Genomic DNA, 22700 nt, shown 5'->3' on the forward strand with positions numbered 1-22700 from the left:
GACTATACTAACTGTCAGCAAGGACAGGGGGGTAGGAATAGCCCACTCTCAGCTAGGAGAATAGGAGATGCAGGCAACCAACACAGGCTGTGTAACCAACATGTAACAATACGGTTGCCTTTTCACATGCAGCTAGCTGCTGGGACAGGGAAAATAACAGGCAGCTAAACTAGGGAGAAATGAATCCCATAAGCTGTAAAGTGAGACAGAGAATATGGAATCTAGATCCAGGACACTATTTAAAAACAGTTTGTTTTGGGAAATCCAGGATTCAAGTTTTGACAAATCAGATTCATGTAAGTCAGTGAGGCTAGGGATGTTTACATACAGTATAAGATTGTCTCATCTGCACACATGTGCATTGAAACTGCCTTACAAGCTGTAGAAAGATCATGAATGAAGACTGAAAAGAGTAGTTGATATTCAAGGGGTTGGAGCTAGAGCCCGAGATAGACACAAATTGGAAACTACCAGATAGGTATGAGTGAAACCAATTTAAAGCGTATAGCATACTGCTCTTTTCTCCCAATGGGACTCAAAGCGCGTCACAGTTACAGTATAGCGCGCGGTACGCAGCACATGGAATTTTTACAGACACAGTCCTGCCCTGATGAGCTTACAAACTATGTTTTTGGTGCCTAAGGCACAGAAAGACAAAGTGACTTGCCCAAGGTCACAAGGAGCTAACACCGGGATTTGAACCAGGTTCCCCTGATAACTCGTTGTTATCAGAGTCATGTGCCTTTCCTATATTTCATATACTTACTATATTTTCACTTAAAGTACCTTACCCTCCAGATAGATTCAGGAGTAACACTGGTGTGAGAGGGATCTGCTTGTACTCCTCTCTCTTGTTACGGGACTCATCATCCTCTTTAGAAATGAGATGACTGCAAGCTGTCAACAGAGTTTGTGTAATTGCCAGTCCTACTACCTGTTAATTTTTCTGTTGAAAGAAACATTTTTTTCCCCTCAAAACAACCTAAATGTATCAAAGCATATAACACGTGTGGCGTGGGAAGCGCTGTCTGACGGCATGATATTATTTTATCACCGTGAGCCGATACAGTATTACACCAACCTCATATTTGTTCCAAACCATATCTTTATCCCTTTGTAACTCCTGCTTATAATTCTCGGGTTGGACTAATAAGAGGTATCGGAGACCGCAGAGATTACGTTCGCGAGGGTCAATGCGTTGAACATAACACATTTAGAAAGATTATCCACGCCAAACACACATCATTACTCCAGGAATCAGCTTATCCTGAACTTGAAACATGTTTATCACCTTTGGCATTCGCTATTTGAACTGGATCATTTCTTCCATCCCCACCTGACAAACGCACGCAGGACATCCTGCCGTCCGAAGGAAAATGTTTACAAGGGACAAAGCATCAGGCAGGAGACACAGGGAGTTTCCTCTTGATTTTGTTGTGTTTTTACAGTAACCACAGCAAAACACATTGCAAATCGTAACTACAAGTGTCATTCAGTTTGACTACCTTTTATAATACATGGATAAACATAGTGTGAGCAGAGAGATGATCATATGTGGTCAGATAATCAGTGGTTTGGGGGGAAAAGGTGCTGTTTAGAACTGTAAAAAAAAATGTATTTATAGTCTAAAGTTGCCAGGTGTCCCTATTGAACCACACTGTCCTGTATTTGGTCACTCTATGCAGTAAAAAATTAGAGGCAATACTGACATGTATGTGTATACCAGTATTACCTCTCTGGACACAGTGACCTGACCGCCTAGGGGGCGGCGGGATTTCCCAGAACAGTGAGAGAACCAGGCTGTTGCTAGGGGGCTGGGCAGCTTCCTCCATACTGATTGTCTGCATTACCCAGCAGCAGCCAATCAGGAGGAGGTATCAGGAACCTGGGGGTGGCTCCAAAGAGAGGAGGAAACAGCATGGAGTGGTGAGAGGGGTGATAGTATCTCGAGCACGTTGCACATTTCACCATTGTGTCCAGTATTTTTGAAGAAGCCACCTGGCAACCATATTTATAACTGAACTGCAAAAGATCATTGAGCTATAAATGAAAGAATGCAGTAGAAAAAAGATCCAATTTGTTGCGTGTGCACGACGTTAAGAAATCAGTAACAATTTATGGAATTAGGAAACTTTGCTTTGAACGTGGAGGGTATGAGGCCAATACTAAGGAGAAAGAGAATATGATAAGGAAGAGGGGTGGGTGGCGGATTTATATTTGCAGCTAGCAAAGGAGACTAGGAAATGTTTGATATTTAATGGCAAAGCTCATCTGTGACTAATTAAACAGCCGGCTGCAGCTAGGCAAATAGCTACTCCCCACACAACAAATATAGACATTGGCTATCCAATAATACAACCCCTGTTAGTACTCCTGCCCTATTCTTAACTTTTTCATTAATAAAACTAAAAAAAAACATGTGCCAAAACTCAGGAGAACAGAAAATATTCCTGTATAGAATTTATATACCTGCATAGAATTTGTGTAACATCCCTATCCCCTCCTCGCCCCCCCTCCTCCCCGCCCTCCCCCCCTCCTCGCCCTCCCCCCCCTCCTCGCCCTCCCCCCCTCCTCGCCCTCCCCCCCTCCTCGCCCTCCCCCCCCTCGCCTCCCCCCCGCTCCGCCCTCCCCCCCCCTGCTTACAGGAGATCTGATGGTACTTAGGTATTCTAGTGTGATGACGCTCACCTGTAGGCTACTCTACAGTCCTGGTCCCAACTCCGGCTCGCATCCTGACTACTCGCATCCTGATCCCTGGTTCTGCATCTGTGGCTTTCCCCGTGAATATGTTCAGTGTGCCGGACACCCCATCTCTCACAGAGATTATTGCCACGAGGATTATATTGTAACAAAAGCTTTCACTGCAAACAACCCTTTTATATAGATAAACACAAGACACACTTTTTTTTTTTTAATCATAAGGTTGTTCTTTATTTATTCAAGGATTAAATACAGCAAAAATTCACCTAGTCTACAATGATAGTACAACCCTGCACCAGAGGCACTTCACTTTGAGAGCCCTGAACACCACTTGGGTGAATCCTACCATAGGGTTGTGACGAGTCTCTGAAAGGTTCCAGTTTAGAAGGAGGAATCTTAGCTGGAAACTTTGCTTTCCATCTCCACTTGAACAGATCTTGGGAACCCACTGTAAACTTGCCCTCACATTTAGCTGGTAAGTTCCGGGACAGGGATGCAGCCGCACCCCTCAACCACAGTAACCCTACATGGTTAACCCGAAGCTACTGACAAATATAACTGTAATTGCAACAACTACAACTAGAAACTAAGAAAATAATTGCAAAAATGTTTCGTTATTACACGTTCCCATAGCAACTACCCTAAGAAAAGTATTTAACCGCTTAAGGAGGAATTCTATATCTGCTGAAGCAGCTGCTTTCGACCGAAAATCCCCATTGGAGGAGACTGGAGACCTTTGCCTGAACAGCAATTTCAGCAGATATGTAATTTCCTCCTAAATGCCCAAATTTTACCCAAAATATAAGAACCTTCTACTGTAACCATCAAGAATGGACCTTTAGTTTCAATACTATATTTTATACTAGCTGAGAGACCCGGCGTTGCCCATGAGTTAAATTTGCCGCTAGGAAAAGGTGGGGGGAGGGACAGTGGACAGGAGGGGGGGTAGTGGCCAGGAGGGGGGGGGATAGTGAACAGGAGGGGGAGCAGTGGACATGAGGGGGGGGCAGTGGACATGAGGGGGGGGGACAGTGGACAGGAGGGGGGGGACAGTGGACAGGAGGGGGGGACAGTGGACAGGAGGGGGGGACCGTGGACAGGAGGGGGGTGACAGTGGACAGGAGGGGGGTGACAGTGGACAGGAGGGGGAGGAGAGTGGACAGAAGTGGGGGGAGAGTGGACAGGAGGGGGGTGACAGTGGACAGGAGGGGGGTGACAGTGGACAGGAGGGGGGTGACAGTGGACAGGAGGGGGAGGAGAGTGGACAGGAGGGGGAGGAGAGTGGACAGGAGGGGGAGGAGAGTGGACAGGAGGGGGAGGAGAGTGGACAGGAGGGGAGGGGCACACACACTGTGTCACACACACACACACACACACACACACACACACACACACACACACACACACACACACACACAGTGTCACACACACACAGTGTCACACACACACACACACACACACACACACACACGTCACCTCTACTTCCGTCCGCCGCCATGTTACTTAGTCCGCGAGGGAGGAAGGGGGTCCTTCCGTCCGCCGCCATCTTAGGTGCCGCTTGGCAGCGGCAGGCTGCCCTGCCCACTGCCTGTCCCCGCGCCAGGGAGGGAGGTGAGTGGAGCGGGAGGTGAGTGGAGCGGGAGGGAGTGGAGCGGGAGTGGAGCGGGAGGGAGGTGAGTGGAGCGGGAGGGAGGTGAGTGGAGCGGGAGGTGAGTGGAGTGGGAGGGAGGTGAGTGGAGAGGGAGGTGAGTGGAGCAGGAGGGAGGTGGAGGGAGGTGAGTGGAGAGGGAGTGCAGCGGGAGGGAGGTGAGTGGAGAGGGAGGTGAGTGGAGTGGGAGGGAGGTGGAGGGAGGTGAGTGGAGCGGGAGGGAGTGGAGCGGGAGGGAGGTGAGTGGAGCAGAGGTGAGTGGAGCGGAGGGGAGGCGGGGAGGTGAGTGGTGCACCGGGGAGGGGGGGAGGTGAGTGTGATGGGGGGGGGGAGAGGACAGAGACAGAGGTGTGTGTTTTTTTGGACCTTTGGCCCGTCACTCCGCCTCAGGCCAATGAGAGGTGTGGGGGGCGGGCCAAGGGGGCCTGAAGCAGTGGTGTGAGTGTGTGAGGCCAATGAGAGGTGTGCGGGGGCGGGCGCGCCAAGGGACCAATGAGATTGCCGCTAGGGACAGGGAACACAGTGAAACATACATACATACAATGCTTTCAGAAATATATAGTAGATATTTGTACAGCCACATCTGCTCATTGCTGTATTCAGAAGGCTGGATAAAATATCCCCCTTGAAGGTGGAGGGTCGTAGCTGCTAAAGGGTGATTATTTCATTAACATCTATTGATCCCACTCTGTCATTGCTGCTCATTTAGATGTATATTGACCACATCTACCATCGTATTTTCAGCCATCGTATTTTCTGTTGCTCGTTTTGGCATCAGATTTATTTCTGCTGATTTGTTTCTTCTTGCTGATTTCTTCTCCCTGAAATAATAGACGAAACGGGCATATTACATATTATATACCATTATAGAGAAGGTTACAGAATTAGTGTAGTTAACACAAGCTCACACTATGATTATATTACATAATACCATACAACCAATTTAAGTTCCATTTGTGTCAGCTTTAAAAAAAAAAGCCTATTTCAGTGAATTGGCGATAAGGTGTCTTCTGGCGCCCGAGGTGGTGCTATGATTGGCACCACTATATAGCCCAATATATATTTTTATAAAGCTGATCAGGCAACAAATGATTGTAAAATATACTGGACACCTAACAAGCTCCTATTGAACCCCCAAAATAATTTTTTGCTTGCAGGATGGTTGTGACATCTCTAATACAGAGTGCTTTTCCTGGTAATGTACAGGTTAATAAAGGCTTCAATCAGACTTAGAACTTTGCAACTAATATTGACAGATTTACTATAAATCATTCTTCCTGTTGTTACACAGGTTATTAAGAATTTATATTAGCGTTAGGGACCCCTGAATTGTGGTCTGCCGTGACATTGGCTCAGGGGCTTACAACAATTTTGGCCAAAAATGTCAAACTAAAAGACCATTTTACTTAATAGATATTTATATATATATATTTAGGCACTGTACCGTGTATGATTTTCACTGGATGTGCTAAAACTGAGCTTTGTCTGTGTTTTATGTGCTGTCTCTGGTTTTAAACAAATGATTGTACTCAGCTGCTTCAGTATAATACAATAACAATGAATTACTCAGCTAATTCATACAGATTGCAACATTGCAGCTACAACTACTGTTAAAGTCGATGCTAATAATCAGTTCTATAATTTCATAGCATGAAACATTATAGTGTTGATTACAGTAGGCAAAATTTACTTTACAAATAAAAACAGTGTAAACTAATTAATCTTTTCATCCATTTGGATATTTAATATTTAATGTAATCATGGAGCTAACACATTTTTGAACAATCACCGAGGCTACTGTTACATCCACATATTGCAAATAAGCAGCACATGAATACGCACCATTGTTTCTTTCCAATTATCGACAATACAAAGATTATGACAATAACACCGACTGTGCAGCATGTGGCTACTAGGAGAGACAAACAGAGAAGAAATCGTATAATTGAAATGCATTCTGTGGATTTCCTATAAGCTGCGTAATGCGACAGACAAAAGCACCGGGGAAACATGTAATGTGTGTGCTGAATTCCATGTCATTGCCCGTGTCTGCAGTTTCACAACTATGGCCGGTTCTATACTGCGTGCGCGCTACGGAGAGTGGCTCGGCAGAGAGAGTGGAACCGGCCGACAGTGGGATTAGAACAAGAATGAATTCGCACCGCTACCACCGCTGAAAACGTATGTATATGTGTGTGTATGTGTGTATGTATGTATGTATGTGTATGTATGTATGTATATGTGTGTGTATGTGTGTATGTATGTATATGTGTGTGTATGTGTGTGTATGTGGGTGTGTGTGTGTAGGTATGTACAATGTTATTAAAACATTTAAGTATTTATTTATTTCGAAACTTATTTAAACACACACACACACACACACACACACACACACACACACACACACACACGCACAGCATACACACAAAAAGCGTGCGGCACGTGCACGCGCATTCACACAGGCACGCGAGTTCGCACAGGCACGCGAGTTCGCACAGGCACGCGTGTGCTCACGGCCGCACACAGTATAGAACGGCCCTAAGTGGAATGCGGCAATGGCACAAAGCAGGTTTTATTGTCCCCCTCTATGGAAGACACTGCCATGGAGCACTTTCATTTCCTTTTGAACCCATTGAAGGATAACATTTAAGTTGGCTACTTAGTCACTTTTCTGTCGGACTAATTAGGTGACGTCAGTATGCGTGCACGCGCTTACACGCAGCCAGTTATGTGTCATATGCAACTTTTGGAAGCCAATGGACAAATCTTGCCAAACAAAGTAATCACACAGTATTTAATAAAGTGCGAGATAAGCTGACAAATGATATCGCACCATTTTTTTTAAAATCTACCCAAGGCTGGCGAGATTGAAAAATGAGAGCGGAAGGGTAGGGCGGTGTAAGGCACGTTCTATAGTGCCGGGGCGCGTGCTACGCCATGCGCGCGCACAGATTTTTAGTTGGCTGACGTTAGTCAGCCTTTCTATAGATGTGCCACGCGCTCGCACGGCAGGGAGAGGGGAGCCGACAGACAGAGGCGAAGATGAGGAAATTAATCTTTTCGCGCCGCTGCATGGGCTCAAATGTATGTATGTGTGTGTATGTGTGTATGTGTGTATGTGTGTGTATGTGTGTATGTGTATGTATGTATGTATGCATGTATGTGTGGATGTGTGTTTGTATGGATGTGTGTGTGTGTGTGTGTGTGTGTGTGTGTGTGTGTGTGTGTGTGTGTGTGTGTGTGTGTGTGTGTGTGTGTGTGTGTGTGTGTGTGTGTGTGTGTGTGTGTGTGTGTGTGCAAATAATTGCAGAAGTAAAAAAAATATATATTAAAGTTTTTTTTTCTTTAAAAAATCTTATCTAGGACTTTCTTTCACTCACACAACCCATGCACACACACATACATACACATACACACATATATATATATATATATATATACATTACCTGCAGCTCCCGGCACTATATTACAGCCCTAAGTCATATTGGCTCGTATTTACTGCTATGCCATAAAAGACCTTCCAGCCATGGAAGACATATTATGGCCCATTTCCCTGATGGTTTCTTATACCCTTATATGTGCTAATGTAGCACTGAACCAGCAACTAGTGGGCTATCGGCTCTAATTCCTATCTGCAGACTTCACTGGTTCACAGGGACACACTTTATTCTCCCAGTGCGTCACGTGGCTTATCAGCTAAAGTAGATAGCTCTGTTAATAGCTCTGCACTTGACCTGTGGGTGCAATTTTATTGTATCTCACCTGTCTACGAGTTGCTGGTAACCATATACTGTATGTGGGTACACACCCTAGAGTTAATTAGCTACATACTGATATGTTCCTGTGAATATCTACCACTTACAGCTGCTATTTAGTAAAGTGGGTACTGTGGAATTATATTATTAACCAGCATGGTTTATACCTATCAGCTCCTTAGTCATAGGGGTGTACTGGTCAATGTATGGTTTACGATTTTCCTCATCACGGACACTCCTTTGTGAGTTGATCACCGACAGCTGCCTTCCATAATAGTGGCTATTATACCTAGTCTGCTATCTAATGGTATTAGTAGCTACTGGCCCACACCAGCATTCATTATGTGTATTGGATGGAGGGAGGTTATGAGTATTGGAGGGAGTGGTGATATTATGTTTATTGAGGGAGGGGCTTAGTGTGTATTGGGGTGGGGTAGTTATTGAGTTTGGGGGGAGAGATGTTGGGTGAGAGGTGGGGTGGGTTAGAGGTGGGGGATTGGTGAAAGAGAGAGAGGTGGGTGTTCAAACTTTTATGGAAGATATCTATTGTATCTGCGATCACAGTCTCCATGGGTAAGGAATTGTGTGTATTGGGGCTTATTGTGTGTCATAAGGGAGTGAGGTATGTGTATTGGGGTTTGGGGATATGTGTATTGGGGGGTATTATGTGTATTGGGGATGGGTATTTGTATTGGGGGGTATAATGTGTATTGGGGAGAGGGTTTTTATGTCTATTAGGGATTGTTATGTGTATTGGGAGAGGAGCAATTATGTGTAAGGGAGTTATGTGTATTGGATGGAGGGAGGTTATTAGTATTGGAAGAAGGAGTGTTATTATGTGTATTGGGGGAGTGGCTTAGTGTGTATTGGGGAGAAGGGGTTATTGAGTTTGGGGGGAGAGGTGTGAGTGAGAGAGAAATGGGTGTGTGGGTGAGAGAGCGGTCGGGGTGGGTGAAAGAGTTGGGGGTACTGGTGAAAGAGAGAGGTGGGTGGGTGAGTGAGAGAGTTGGAGAGTGGGTGAGAGACAGTTGCGGAGTGGGTGAGAGAGAGTTGGTTGGTGAGAGAGAGAGGTTAAGGTGGGAGGGGGTTGAGAGATGGAGGGTGGGTGAGAGAGAGAGGTGGAGGGGGGGATGAAAGAGCAGTTAAAATCAGATCAAGTTTGTAAACAATTTAAGGCAGGAGTGTAAATGACCAACATTTTCAGTTTAAAGTCATTTTAACGGAGATCGGCCATGGCTGTGCAGTATATGTAGTAATGTTTGGTTTCCAATCGGTATTTCTTAGAGCAAATAGAGAAGCAAAAGACATAGAAATAATGAGATATTCTAGTGTACCTCTTATTGTCTCCAAGTGCATCAATCCTGAAATTCAAAGTAGAGGAAAGACAGTACGTTTGTAAAGGGACATATTTAATGTACAGAAAATGCACCCCAAAGAAATGTCAGCAATAATAAAGAGCCACACCCAAGAGAATAAAAAAAGGTGAGGCAACCACTAGATATATGTATGACATATATAAGGCTGCACTTATAGTGCCGGAGACGGTGACAGCAACGCGACATTGCGTCAAAACAAATGCATTGCCACCGTCGCGTGCGCTTATAGCAAGCACGACGCGACGGGGTGAAGGCTTGGTCGCGATCGCTGGAAGTCATCTCAATTTGATTTTTCCAGCGCCGTCGCGTCGCCGGCACTATAAGCGCAGTCTAAGACATGCACAGGGTGTAGCAGAGGTGGCACACTACTTATTTCACCAAGACACATTATCCCTTATTCAATAAAATGTTATTATTGATTGCATTTTATTCATACTCAATCACAATTATTTTATGTTTGACGACAGGTATTATATTCAGACCAATGGGACAGCCATGGGTACGCAATTTGTTCCAAATTATGCAGGATTATTCATGGGCCTGTGGGAATGTGAATTTATTTGGAACAAAAATCCTTTAAAAAAAATATATTCAATATTATAGAAGATATATTGATGATATCCTGATCATGTGGTCAGGATCTACACAGGAACTGGAATCATTTACAACTGACCTGAATACGAATACATATAATATTGTGCTTAGTGGAGCAAATAGCCCGTCGGAAATTAATTTTCTAGATCTGAATCTGGGACAATTGCATTATCACGAGCACCTTTTTTTTAAAAAAGTGGGTGTTAATTCATATTTGTGTTATCAAAGCAACCACTCGAGACAGGGGCTGAATCAAATACCATATGCACCGTTTCTGCGGGTATGGGGAACTGTTCTGAATTAAGCGAGTATGATAATCAGTCCAAAATGTTGTCACAAAGATTTATTAATAAGGGATATGACAACACTTTGGTGGAAAAATCCATAATGAGAAGTAGAACAATTAAGAGAGACACACTTTTGGTGCCAAAAACTAAAAGTTTAGCTATGAACAGTAATGATACACTCATGTTTGTTGCTGATTTCTGCAAACAGGAATCTAAGGCCTCGGGCATGGTGCCTCGGGCCACGCTTATCCGCGCTCCTGCTCTGCCTCGCCTGCTCAAACTGGAGCTTTTTTGTGTCCTGGCAGGCGAGGTAGTGAGCGTGCTTTGGAGGCGGGGCGAAGGCGTAACGGAAGCGTGGCGGGGGGCGGGGCTAGTCCCTCGCTCCCATTGGATGTGAGCGGTCACGTGACCACTCCTCCGCTCCCCTGAGCGGCCTGTCTCCTCAAAATATCTGAGCCTCCGCACGCATGCGGAAGCGGCTGCTAAAGCCGCGCTGATGACAGATGCAGGGGGTAAGTGCATCTGCTCAGCGCGGCTCAGCACGGCCTGCTGTACCATGTCCCAGGCCTAAGATTAGACAAATTATGTTCAAATATTAGAACATTTAAAAAAAATGGACCCTGTTTTAAGAGGAACTATTCGGAATAAACCCAAGGTTGTTTTTAGAAAGGCGACAAATCTTAAGAGCCTTTTAGCACCTAATGCACTTAAGAAACCCACTCCGACGGTAGGTGCTGGGAATTTTCTGAGTAAACCAATTGATAACTACACCTGTGAGAAATGTGTAATGTGCAAATATATGGTAAAGGACAAGGTAGTGGTAGATCAGGTGACAGGTCAAGAACACAGGGTGTCACATTTTATAAATTGTTTGACCACTTATGTTATTTATGTGATTGACTGCCCCTGTAAGAAACATTATATTGGGAAAACTATTAGATCTTTGAAAGTACAAATTGGGGAACATTTTAATGTGACAGTTGGAGGTAGCTGGCCTTCATTAATAAAGGTGAAGCCCGGCCGGTTGCCTCTAGAAACCGTGGGTAATGGGCCAAGAGGGTTAGCTCTTGGGTCCAGTAAGGGAAAACCATGTATTTTCTGTAACTCTGTTTCCCTTGTACTGTCCCCCATTGGGTTATAAGCTAGGAACCATGTGTGGGTTTTTTTTATGTAAGCCCAGTGGCCCAGTTAATGCATTCAGTGCGGTATTCCCTTTGACTCGTGATCCCGTAGCTGCCTGTGCAAGCTTATAAGTGGGTTGCCTTGTATGGGTGGCCCATTATGAGACATAGCTGCAGGGCAGAGACTTCTGGAACATGAGGAAAAAGGGAGACATTTGGGGGCAAACAGGGTTAATCTGTATTGCCTGCCAGCAAGGTATTAGAGCGGGGTCTAGAAGGCTTGTATGCTAACGCTGGTTTTAGAACCCCAGCTCGCAGATCCCAGTTTTAGAGTGTCGGCTCTATGGATCAAATTTTAGTTTTGCTGTGGCTTAAAACTACAGTGCATTTTGTGTTTGTGCTGTGAGCTGGACTGCATACTGGACAAAAGGCAGCCAAATGTGGATTAGCATTTCAATGCCACGAGCCCAAGTATAGGGATTCCCTGTGTTAATTGCAAATGACATGCAGGTTTGTGGCACATGGTGAGTGGGATGGGCTGTGAACAGGATATCTGGAGTTGAAAGCCTTTGTTCCAGCTAGACATTGCGGAACCTACCCAGCGGGAAGTATGGGGCAAGCCAGGAAACGGTTGCTGGGTTTCAAACTCATAGGCACGATTTCCATTGCCAAGTTTTGAATTTTCCCCTCCTATCATTTAATGCACAACCACAATCCATGCTCTAATTGGCTGCCAGACCCTTCAATGATATAGATATGCAACAAGCCCTATATAAGAGAGAGCAGTGTAGAAGATAGCTCTCTTTTTTGTTGGAGATTTGAAGAGACAAGGAGCTACTGGCGGACTTCTCAAAGGTGCTTCTGGGTGAAAGCTATACACCGCCCCACCCCTGAGAGGCATGGAGAAGCCCAGCCAGCAGGCTGGAACCAACTGGAATGGACAGGGTAATGCCTTTTGCTGAAACAGGTGCCCTGCAACTAGGAAAGACTAGATTTCACCCCCAGCCCCAAGTAAGTGTATATATTCTCTGTATTTTGTGTTTCTGTGTGTTTCCGAGGTCTTATCCAAATAAACCTCATTTTATTTCACTGCCTTTTTTTTGCCTTGCAACTGATCCCTTAAATATAAATGTGTTAAATGACCTGGTCTACCGTGACAGTTAATGGGTTTAAAAATGCGAGACATTTATTGGAAAACGGCAAGAAAATTTATAATTTGGCCAAATTTTTTTTCGGATCACCATGGAGGAGACATGGAGATTTGAGATTTAGAGGGTTGGAAGTTTCAAGAAGGGGGGATTCAGATTACAAGCTGCTGCAGCGGGATCCAAGAAGGGGGGCTGCTGCAGCGGGAACAGTATTGTATCTTTACCATGCCTAGCAAAACACCCCTCGGGTTAAACAAAATAATTGAATTAAACCCCTTTTTGAAATGATGATCTAAGTGGGGGTCATCATAATTCTCCCAATATTACCAGTTTTAACCTTGTTCCGTATCCATAGTCCCCTGAGGTTATGTTCTGTTAAGACATAGGAGATGTGGGTTATTATTGGGGTCCCTATTTGTAATTTATTTATGGGGGACCCATTATAATCATTGATCATGTCATGTGTTACCAATTTATGCACACTCATGAAATTTCAGCCTTTCATGTTTTTACTAATTTAATCATTTTAAAAGTATTTAAAAACGGCTCCCACCCTTTGGCTGCCCTTCGGCTGTGCACCTTTGGGGCAACGCAGATGAACACTGGGGTGGGTGGCTGAGATGCAATACAGCTGTGAACAAAAGCTCTTTGTGGCCTCATGGCTCATTAACATTCCAGTGGGTGGGGTTGACATTCCACAAAGAATAATTGTTTTGCCATCTGCTATTGTATCTGCCATCACAGTCTTCATGGGTAATGAATTCCACAATGTAACGGCAATTACTGTTATGACCCCCATTACCTGAGTTAATGCACAATCTAGATATTAGACATTAGAAAATGTGTTTGTTGTCTCCTTAGCCATTGTTTTGAATAGCTACTGCATTCTGTTAAATAACGCGCCAGTGATAACGGAAATCATTGTGTTGACTGGTGCAATAACATCTGCACCTTATCGTGTCTCCAAGTGCATTGATCCTTCTCATGGGAGACAAGGTCTTTTAACATATTTTTATTTAAGGGATCGGTCAATAGGCAAACCAAGGCAATGAAATAAAATGAGGTTTATTCGGATGAAGACCTTGGAAACACACAAAAATACAGCATACAAAAATATACACACTTATCGGGGTGCGGATACAATCTAGCCTTTTCTAGGTGCAGGGCTTGCAAGGGCTTACCCTGATCGGAACCAAGTTCCGAACGTCTGGGACCGAAATCCAGCCCAAAATCCTGACCAGGACCTAGTCCTGAATCCCCTGGAACCGATTTCAGCACAAAGTCCTGACCGCGACCGCTAGAACGATTTGTAAAACTTGACTGCAAAAGAAGGGACTTAGTCTGTGCGAGGCAGGCTTTTCTAGCTTCAAAATGAAACCGGTTGCTTTGCTATTTCGAACAAAGCAACTTTGAAAAGCCCGCCCTAGCTTCATCGACTCAAGTTACAGGATGGTCTGGTACTCTGACTGGGGCCTCTCCTTACGCTGAGCTATCTTCAGCATGGAAGTAGGAGGAGTGACCAATCAGAGCATGGGAAAATTTCCCACCGGCCAATAGGACCAGGGGCTTGTCTCTAGGTTAACGTCAGCGGACGGTGTGGAGGATCCCGTGGGGATAGAGGTGAGTGGGGAGCGTGCCGACGGCGGTGTGTTTCTCTGAGCCTCACAGATACAAAGTTCTTTGTCCTCTTGGCTCATTGACATTCCAGTGGGTGGGGTTGACGTTCCACAAAGGACAAGCAAATGTTAACCCTTAGCACGCTGGTCCTGTGCAGAGGGGAGCAGCTCTTGGGGAGCCCCATCAGGCGTCCGCCTTTGGGGCGACGCAGATATACACATATTGTGGATAAGTGGTAACCTCAGAGAAAATAAACCATTTCTGATTTAGGTAACGGACTTAAAAATAAGGAGATGAACTATTCAGTGAATTAGGATTTGCAGCTTCATAAAGGATTATGTTACTTTACCTAGAGTAATACCAACTAACAGATGTAGCCAGCATTATTATCCAATTAACGCGAGCTAACTCACAAATTAACCATTTAGAAAATGTGTTGTCTCCTTAACTATTGTTTTGAAAAGCAATACTGTTAAATAACACGCCAGTGTTAACGTCACATATTGGGGCAATAACATCTGCTACATCTGTACATTGTAAGGATTCTGTGGATCTGGCTCTCAGACAGTTCATTCATGAAGCATCTGTCTCGATTGTTAGATAGACAGGCACAACCAGAACTGCATTACCCTCATTCCTTTCTCTCTTTGACTGCGTGACTTCGAAAACACTTTCTTGTGGTTCCTGTTGGGCGTGACAGACTCATTCTGTGAAATGACAGTTGTCACTGCTGGAAACGGCAGCTCTGGAGATTGAGATGAGGGTTTTTTTCCCTCTCATCACCTAACTGCAGGTTCACTGCACTAGTCTATGATGAACAATTGTACAGTCAGAACAAAACTGGGGGACCATTCTACCAGGGTTGAAGAGGATCTCACATAACATACTGTACCATCTCCATCAACTCCATTTAAAGGAGAAATTGAATAGTTACGCCAAAAGTCCTAATGTATAGTCCGTGATTTCAGTCCTTCACAAAGTGTAGTCCCGCTGCCCGAGTCTCTTAGAGATGATTCACCAACCTCTGTAGTATTATAGAAAAAGGGAAGGGGGGGGAGGGGATCCTCAGGCGCGTCGTTCCACTCGTGATTCCAGGACACATGCAAACATAAAGAAAAAATGGGGGACCACAATCAGGGGTAATTCAATACATATGAGTACCTTATATCTTGTTAAAATAGGGGGAGAAGAAACACACTTACATCAGATGTCTGGTCCTATCAATGGACTGATCTTCTGGTACAGATGGGGGGGAATGAGTGAAGAAAAAAGTGCGCAACTAATGTAAATAGTGATGTGATAAATATGAATTAAATACGTGACCTTGGTAATTAGAGCGTCTGCAGCTGCGGTAGAAGGGAGGGCTCAGGGACCCCCTATAGCTAACAGAAAAAGACACAAAAAACACAGCGCACGACGCTCATAGTGCATTAAAAATTATATTGACATAAAGAATATTAAAGGTGAGTATTAAGCGTACATCAGAGTAATAATAAACAGGCAATTTTGGGATAATGTTACCCAACACCACGTGGAAGCCGGATCAGATGTCCTCACATAAGGATGGAGGCTGGTTCCTTTCACATCGGTTCCTGGTCAGGTAAGTGGGAAGTCTTTGTTAGTCCTTGCTCCCAAGAGTGAATCAACACGTTTGCAGCTCTGTCCTCGATCGCTGCATTAGACGAAGCTCCACACCAGCTGAGATCCTCTCTCACACCCCTCCGTTGGAACGCTTCCGGGTTGGTGACGTCACCGCGGGGTTTCTCGCCGATACTGGCGCCGGTTACACTGGGTATGCTCGTCGTAGTAAGGCAGTGAAGTTAGGAATAATACTGCTCTAAACTCTTCCAACGCGTTTCGAAAACCGAAGTTTTCTTCATCAGGGAATAAATATAAATGAAATTACTTGGGTTTTAAATACCCCACGCCATGACCCCATTGGTCCAATCGGTTAATTAATCCACCAATGAGAGAATGGCGGGGAGGAGTCAAAGTACCCGGACTGCACGCCCAATCTGTTGTCATTGACAACATAACAAAAACAAAATGAACTTTATTAACAAGCAAATACAGGGACACAAATGTATATAAACAGTATTAAAACGCGATAGGTGATTCTAAAACCAAAGAGAGGAATATTAATGCATAGAAAAGGTATTAGCAGCATATTGGTGGCGCATATAACCTCCCATCATATCACCTTTCTCGAAGGAAAAGCACGAAAAATAGACTAATATGGACTTGTGGAAATTCTAATTAAAACTACAATAAAACATGCTAAAAAATGCATGCTATATTTTGGCATACATAAACAAAGGATGATATATGCATTGCACAAATTTAAAAGGACAAAGAGGCAAAAGTTAAAATATTAAAAGATATATAATTGAAACTGATAAAAAATTAATAATATAGTCAGGCATAAATCTCATGAGGACAAATCAATATAGAGACCAAATATCTATATCCTCATTTAGACCTCCTGGATGCAGAGTATCGAGTTTATGTATCCAGAAGGTCTCCTGTCTAGATAGTTCTTTGACTCTATCTCCCCCTCTTCTATTCCTTGGTATATATTTGATACCCTTGAATAGAAGGGAGGAGGGGTCACTATTGTGACATTGTGCATAATGTTTCGACAGGCTATGCTTCATATACCCTATTCTAATGTTACGCAGATGTTCTTGAATGCGAACTTTTAATGGGCGTTTAGTACGTCCCACATATAATAAATATTGATTTGTCCTCATGAGATTTATGCCTGACTATATTATTAATTTTTTATCAGTTTCAATTATATATCTTTTAATATTTTAACTTTTGCCTCTTTGTCCTTTTAAATTTGTGCAAGGCATATATCATCCTTTGTTTATGTATGCCAAAATATAGCATGCATTTTTTGGCATGTTTTATTGTAGTTTTTATTTAGAATTTCCACAAGTCCATATTAGTCTATTTTTCGTGCTTTTCCTTCGAGAAAGGTGATATGATGGGAGGTTATATGCGCCACCAATATGCTGCTAATACCTTTTCTATGCATTAATATTCCTCTCTTTGGTTTTAGAATCACCTATCGCGTTTTAATACTGTTTATATACATTTGTGTCCCTGTATTTGCTTGTTAATAAAGTTCATTTTGTTTTTGTTATGTTGTCAATGACAACAGATTGGGCGTGCAGTCCGGGTACTTTGACTCCTCTCCGCCATTCTCTCATTGGTGGATTAATTAACCGATTGGACCAATGGGGTCATGGCGTGGGGTATTTAAAACCCAAGTAATTTCATTTATATTTATTCCCTGATGAAGAAAACTTCGGTTTTCGAAACGCGTTGGAAGAGTTTAGAGCAGTATTATTCCTAACTTCACTGCCTTACTACGACGAGCATACCCAGTGTAACCGGCGCCAGTATCGGCGAGAAACCCCGCGGTGACGTCACCAACCCGGAAGCGTTCCAACGGAGGGGTGTGAGAGAGGATCTCAGCTGGTGTGGAGCTTCGTCTAATGCAGCGATCGAGGACAGAGCTGCAAACGTGTTGATTCACTCTTGGGAGCAAGGACTAACAAAGACTTCCCACTTACCTGACCAGGAACCGGTGTGAAAGGAACCAGCCTCCGTCCTTATGTGAGGACATCTGATCCGGCTTCCACGTGGTGTTGGGTAACATTATCCCAAAATTGCCTGTTTATTATTACTCTGATGTACGCTTAATACTCACCTTTAATATTCTTTATGTCAATATAATTTTTAATGCACTATGAGCGTCGTGCGCTGTGTTTTTTGTGGCTTTTACAGATGGGGGGGGGGAGGGGGAAGAGAGGGAGAACCCCTTGATGATTCCTCAAGATAGGGAAAAGAAGGGAAATATAGTGTGATACCGTTTATTAACAGAAAATAAAATAGAGATTAAAAACTCACAAGTGGCCAAATATTATTGGCATAGAGAGGAGATATGTCCAGACTCCACAGAGCGTCCCTCTAGAAGATGGGTGGTCTCTTGTGGCCTCCGTTCCAGCTGGTAGGGTCTTGGAATGGTGCGTGAGGTCCAGTAAACAGCAGGGAGGGTCTCCAAAAGCCCGTGCACGAACTGGGTCTCCTTCCGTTTGCTCCCTTCCTCACACACTCCTTTCACAGCTCCCGCTCTGTCGCGCATGCGCATGCGCTCCGGTCTAGATGCTGGCCAAGCTGGAAATGCTTTTCCTCCTCTGTACGGTGGCCAGGACAAACTAACTTAATTTCCCATGCAATCGAGACATCACCTGGGGGTAAAAGTACGTTCCCGTCCTTATAGGTTGCCTGAAAGTCGTAGGGCTATTACACCATGAGAATTATTCCAAGTCTTCATCGGTAAGATCAGCGTCTCACCTGTGAGCATGCGTAGTATTACAACTCCCTGTACATGATGCTCGCGTGGCCAGGTGCTGTCTCGATTGCATGGGAAATTAAGTTAGTTTGTCCTGGCCACTGTACAGAGGAGGAAAAGCATTTCCAGCTTGGCCAGCATCTCGACCGGAGCGCATGCGCATGTGCGACAGAGCAGGAGCTGTGAAAGGAGTGTGTGAGGAGGGGAGCAAACGGAAGGAGACCCAGTTCGTGCACGGGCTTTTGGAGACCCTCCCTGCTGTTTACTGGACCTCACGCACCATTCCAAGACCCTACCAGCTAGAACGGAGCCACAAGAGACCACCCATCTTCCAGAGGGACGCTCTGGGGAGTCTGGACATATCTCCTCTCTATGCCAATAGTATTTGGCCGCTTGTGAGTTTTTAATCTCTATTTTATTTTCTGTTAAAAAACGGTATCACACTATATTTCCCTTCTTTTCCCTATCTTGAGGAATCATCAAGGGGTTCTCCCTCTCTCCCCCCCCCCCCCTCCATCTGTACCAGAAGATCAGTCCATTGATAGGACCAGACATCTGATGTAAGTGTGTTTCTTCCCCCCCTATTTTAACAAGATATAAGGTACTCATATGTATTGAATTACCCCTGATTGTGGTCCCCCATTTTTTCTTTACGTTTGTATGTGTCCTGGAATCACGAGTGGAACGACGCGCCTGAGGATCCCCCCCCCTTCCCTTTATCCATCAACTCCATGACTTGGGAGCCAGTTTGTGCCGCAGTGACCCATATTCATACTTACTGTTCGTGCATCCGCCGCTCAAGTTAACCCAGGTTGTTTCTCCATTACAATACATGCACTCAATTCCACAACGAGGCGGAGTATGGCAGTCGTGGTGGAATCTGTAATACAACTCCTGTCCATGTGGATAACTGGAGAAGGACACGTTCACCTTGGCATTGGGTATAAGCATATGGCTGCAGTGATCTGGCAAAGAAAAAGGAACGGCAATGACATTAAGCCATGTTTGGTGTTGAGATGATCATGTTAACATTGATTTTTCTGCATGTTATACTATTGTAACACCCCTTCCCTCTTCCTCAGGGAGATTTGGCCGATACGGGTGTTATGGTGCTAACCTGTTAGGCTTACAAGTAGCCTAAGCCTCCGCGCTTGGGGAGCCTGGGGGGGCTGGTGCAGCGCCTCCACCCGTGAGGATCCCTGCGTTGGTGGGATAGCCCCTCACGGGAACCGGTATACCTATATGGTATACCTCCCATAACCACAATCCACACAAAGTATATACAACCTATTTACCATGGTCCCATAGTCTCAGCAATACAGTATACACAATCACAGTAAACATCCCCCAAAGTACTGACGGTGCCCTGGGCACCTAAAACCCAATGTCCATCAGAAAAGTCCCTCCCAGAGATATAAGTGAGGGCAGCGCTACCCTCCCCGTGTGATGTTGGTGCATGTGGGTACCTTCCTGGGTACTTGGGTACACCTGGATATACTCCGACAGGCCGCATTTGTGATCCCACGATGCAGGGACACCGACACAATCCCCATCTCGTCTTACGTCCATGATGGGTTCGGCGGTTCCGTCTGCTCAGCTGAACTGTCCGCACACTAAGGGGGCAAGTCCCTTACTATTGGCCAGCCCTACAACACTCCACTACAGTGTAGGGGAACTAGCTGGGGCCTACAGGTGAATGGATCTGGCCTAGTCCAGGGGCTTGACAAGCTCCCTAGACACTACCTCTCACTACGCCGGCTCCGTCAGGACTGAGCATGCTGTCTCCAGCCAGCTGAGAAAATCCTGAACAGCCAGGACCTCCTCTCCCTCCAGCACCAACCTCAAAATGGCCGCTGCCTTACACACAGTCCCTATGTATGTGGCTGCGCCAACCACAACCTGGCCAACACAGCTCACTAAACCTTGCCACGTGACGGGACCACTGCCAGGGAGGGGGCAAGGGAGGGTACACTGTTACACTATACTTTATAGGAGCAGTCCCTTCTAGGACTGAAGTATACAGTGTGGCAGTGGTAGGAGTAGCATTGCCAGGTGTCCAGCATTGAACCGGACTGTCCTGTATTTGGACACTCTTTCCAGTAAAAAAATGAGAGGTAATACTAGACATTCTGGAGGAGGTGTCATGAGCCTGGGGGTGAAGGATGAAACAGCATGGAGCAGAGAGGGGTGTGGGTGTGTGTGTGTCTTGCGTGTGTCGCACCTTTCAGGCATTGTGTCCAGTATTTTTGGAGAAGCCAAATGGCAACCCTAGATAGGAGTTAGGAGTTTGTTTTTTAATCTCAATCCGACACAAAGTGTTACATATTTAAGTAAGGGTTTAAACTTTGTGTGAGAACATGGTGAGCTAAGATTTTGGAGGGGTTCATTTTCCTCTGCTTACTCCCCTTTGTCTGATATCACTGTGTGTTCAACAAGAGTTTGCACAGGCAAAGGCCTCCTTTCTCCCCTGCCTTATATTGATGGCTCCCTGATAAGGACAGGGGGGAATATGAGTAGAGGAATGGCTTGACTGACGTTTCCCCAGATAGAGGCCACCCCCGAAGAAGAAACATTTTGCGTATCCTCTAATAAACAAAAGCAGCCAAATCTGTGCTTTTAGCACAGTTACATTTCTTTAAGGAAGACAACAGGATTGGAGAATTCTTTACATAAGGAATGTGACAGCGTGCCAGGAAGTTTACAAATTCATGGACTTTTTTTTTTACATTAAAAGAATTTCAACCCACATATTGCAGTTAGAAAGCACGAACTCTGGTTCCCTTAACTTTCATTCTAACCCTAAGCATCATTTTCTCAGCCAATCAGAAGAATACCGCACTGCTTTCTGTTCTAAATCCACTGACTTATGTGTGATTCTTTCAAATCAAAATTGCCAATTTTTTTGGAGAACAAAAAATACATGGTGAAACTAACCTAGAAGTATTTTTTGTTTTCTTTATTTCTCAACGATCAACTGTTTATTTGTTCCAAGTCCCAAAAACTAACATGCCATTTTGTCACGGCAAAATATTAACCCCTTCCCTGCCAGTGGGGCCCAGCAACGCCATTTCGCTGGCAGCAATGGGGTTAAAGGGTACCAATCCTTAGCGCTCTGAATTTTGGGGGGGGAGGGGGGTGGCCCAGCAGTTTTAACATTGGTGGTTTATTTCAGTGGTTAGTAACACTTTAGGATTTCTTCAAATAAAAATACCACTTGTGGGGTACATTTGCATGTCTCAGACAGGTCTGCAACCCTGCCATTCCCCCATTATCGCATAACAAACGGTGCTTCCACTGCAGCCAGGGATTCTGGGTAATGACATGCAAAGTAGCACGACAGTACTGTATACAGTGGCGACACATCCTATCCTTACATTTCCCGCACGGCAGGATGCGTGCGGATGCTTGCGTGCCGGCTTCCCCGACACCCCTGATTTTGAAGTGAGGTAAGCGGGGGTGCGGGGAAGCAGAGGGGCGAGCAGCTAGGGGGTCGGGAAGGGGGAGCACGGAGCGTGCACGAGCGGAGGGGGTGCACAGAGATGCGGCGGCGCGCGGTCTAGACCCGGCGCCAGCTAGAGTAAGCCCCGGTCTACCGGCGGCTTTTGTAAGGATAGGCTGTGTCGGTACAGTATGTCACTCTTTGGATTTCTTCCAATTTCTTCCAACGGCAGAAATCAGACAAAAACAGGCCCGTTATCAAATAAAAAGAAAATATTAATTAAGAGCAATTTTTTTTTGGTTTAGTATACATGGTGCAATTAAAATAAATAAATAAATATATATATATATATATATATATATATATATATATATATATATATATATATATATATATATATATATATATATATATATATATTGAATGTAATAACTCACTATGCGCAGACAGATGGGGTTTTGATCTGATATACAGTAACAGAGCACCTGCAACATCAAGCTCTTGATTTCCCTCTGATGACAATGGTTGATATATGGTGATTTTCTTGATCTTTTAGGCCCTTATTCAATATGCTGTGAAGTCACATCCCAGTGCTGAAGAGGACTAACGTACATTCTATACAGCCTATTTAAAAAAAGAGACCTCCGTGACT

At 44.7% G+C, this 22700-nt stretch overlaps 1 protein-coding gene across 2 annotated transcripts in view; it reads right to left on the minus strand.

Annotated features, from left to right (window-relative positions):
- Window positions 1-3908: 3908 nt before the first annotated feature.
- LOC142494356 (uncharacterized) overlaps window positions 3909-22700 on the minus strand; it is a 60065-nt gene continuing 41273 nt past the window's right edge. The window contains exons 4-7 of one of the 2 annotated variants that reach the window (XM_075598914.1): window positions 19389-19574; window positions 9438-9464; window positions 6191-6260; window positions 3909-5169 (exon numbers count right to left, since the gene is read on the minus strand). In XM_075598914.1, the coding sequence (XP_075455029.1) occupies window positions 5040-5169; window positions 6191-6260; window positions 9438-9464; window positions 19389-19574 (413 nt within the window). In that variant the 3' untranslated portion in view covers window positions 3909-5039. The remainder of the gene's footprint in view (window positions 5170-6190; window positions 6261-9437; window positions 9465-19388; window positions 19575-22700) is intronic. The other variant, XM_075598915.1, reaches the window with a different exon arrangement.

Source organism: Ascaphus truei, chromosome 5 (genome assembly GCF_040206685.1).
Source record: "Ascaphus truei isolate aAscTru1 chromosome 5, aAscTru1.hap1, whole genome shotgun sequence".
Classification (NCBI taxonomy): Eukaryota; Metazoa; Chordata; class Amphibia; order Anura; family Ascaphidae; genus Ascaphus; species Ascaphus truei.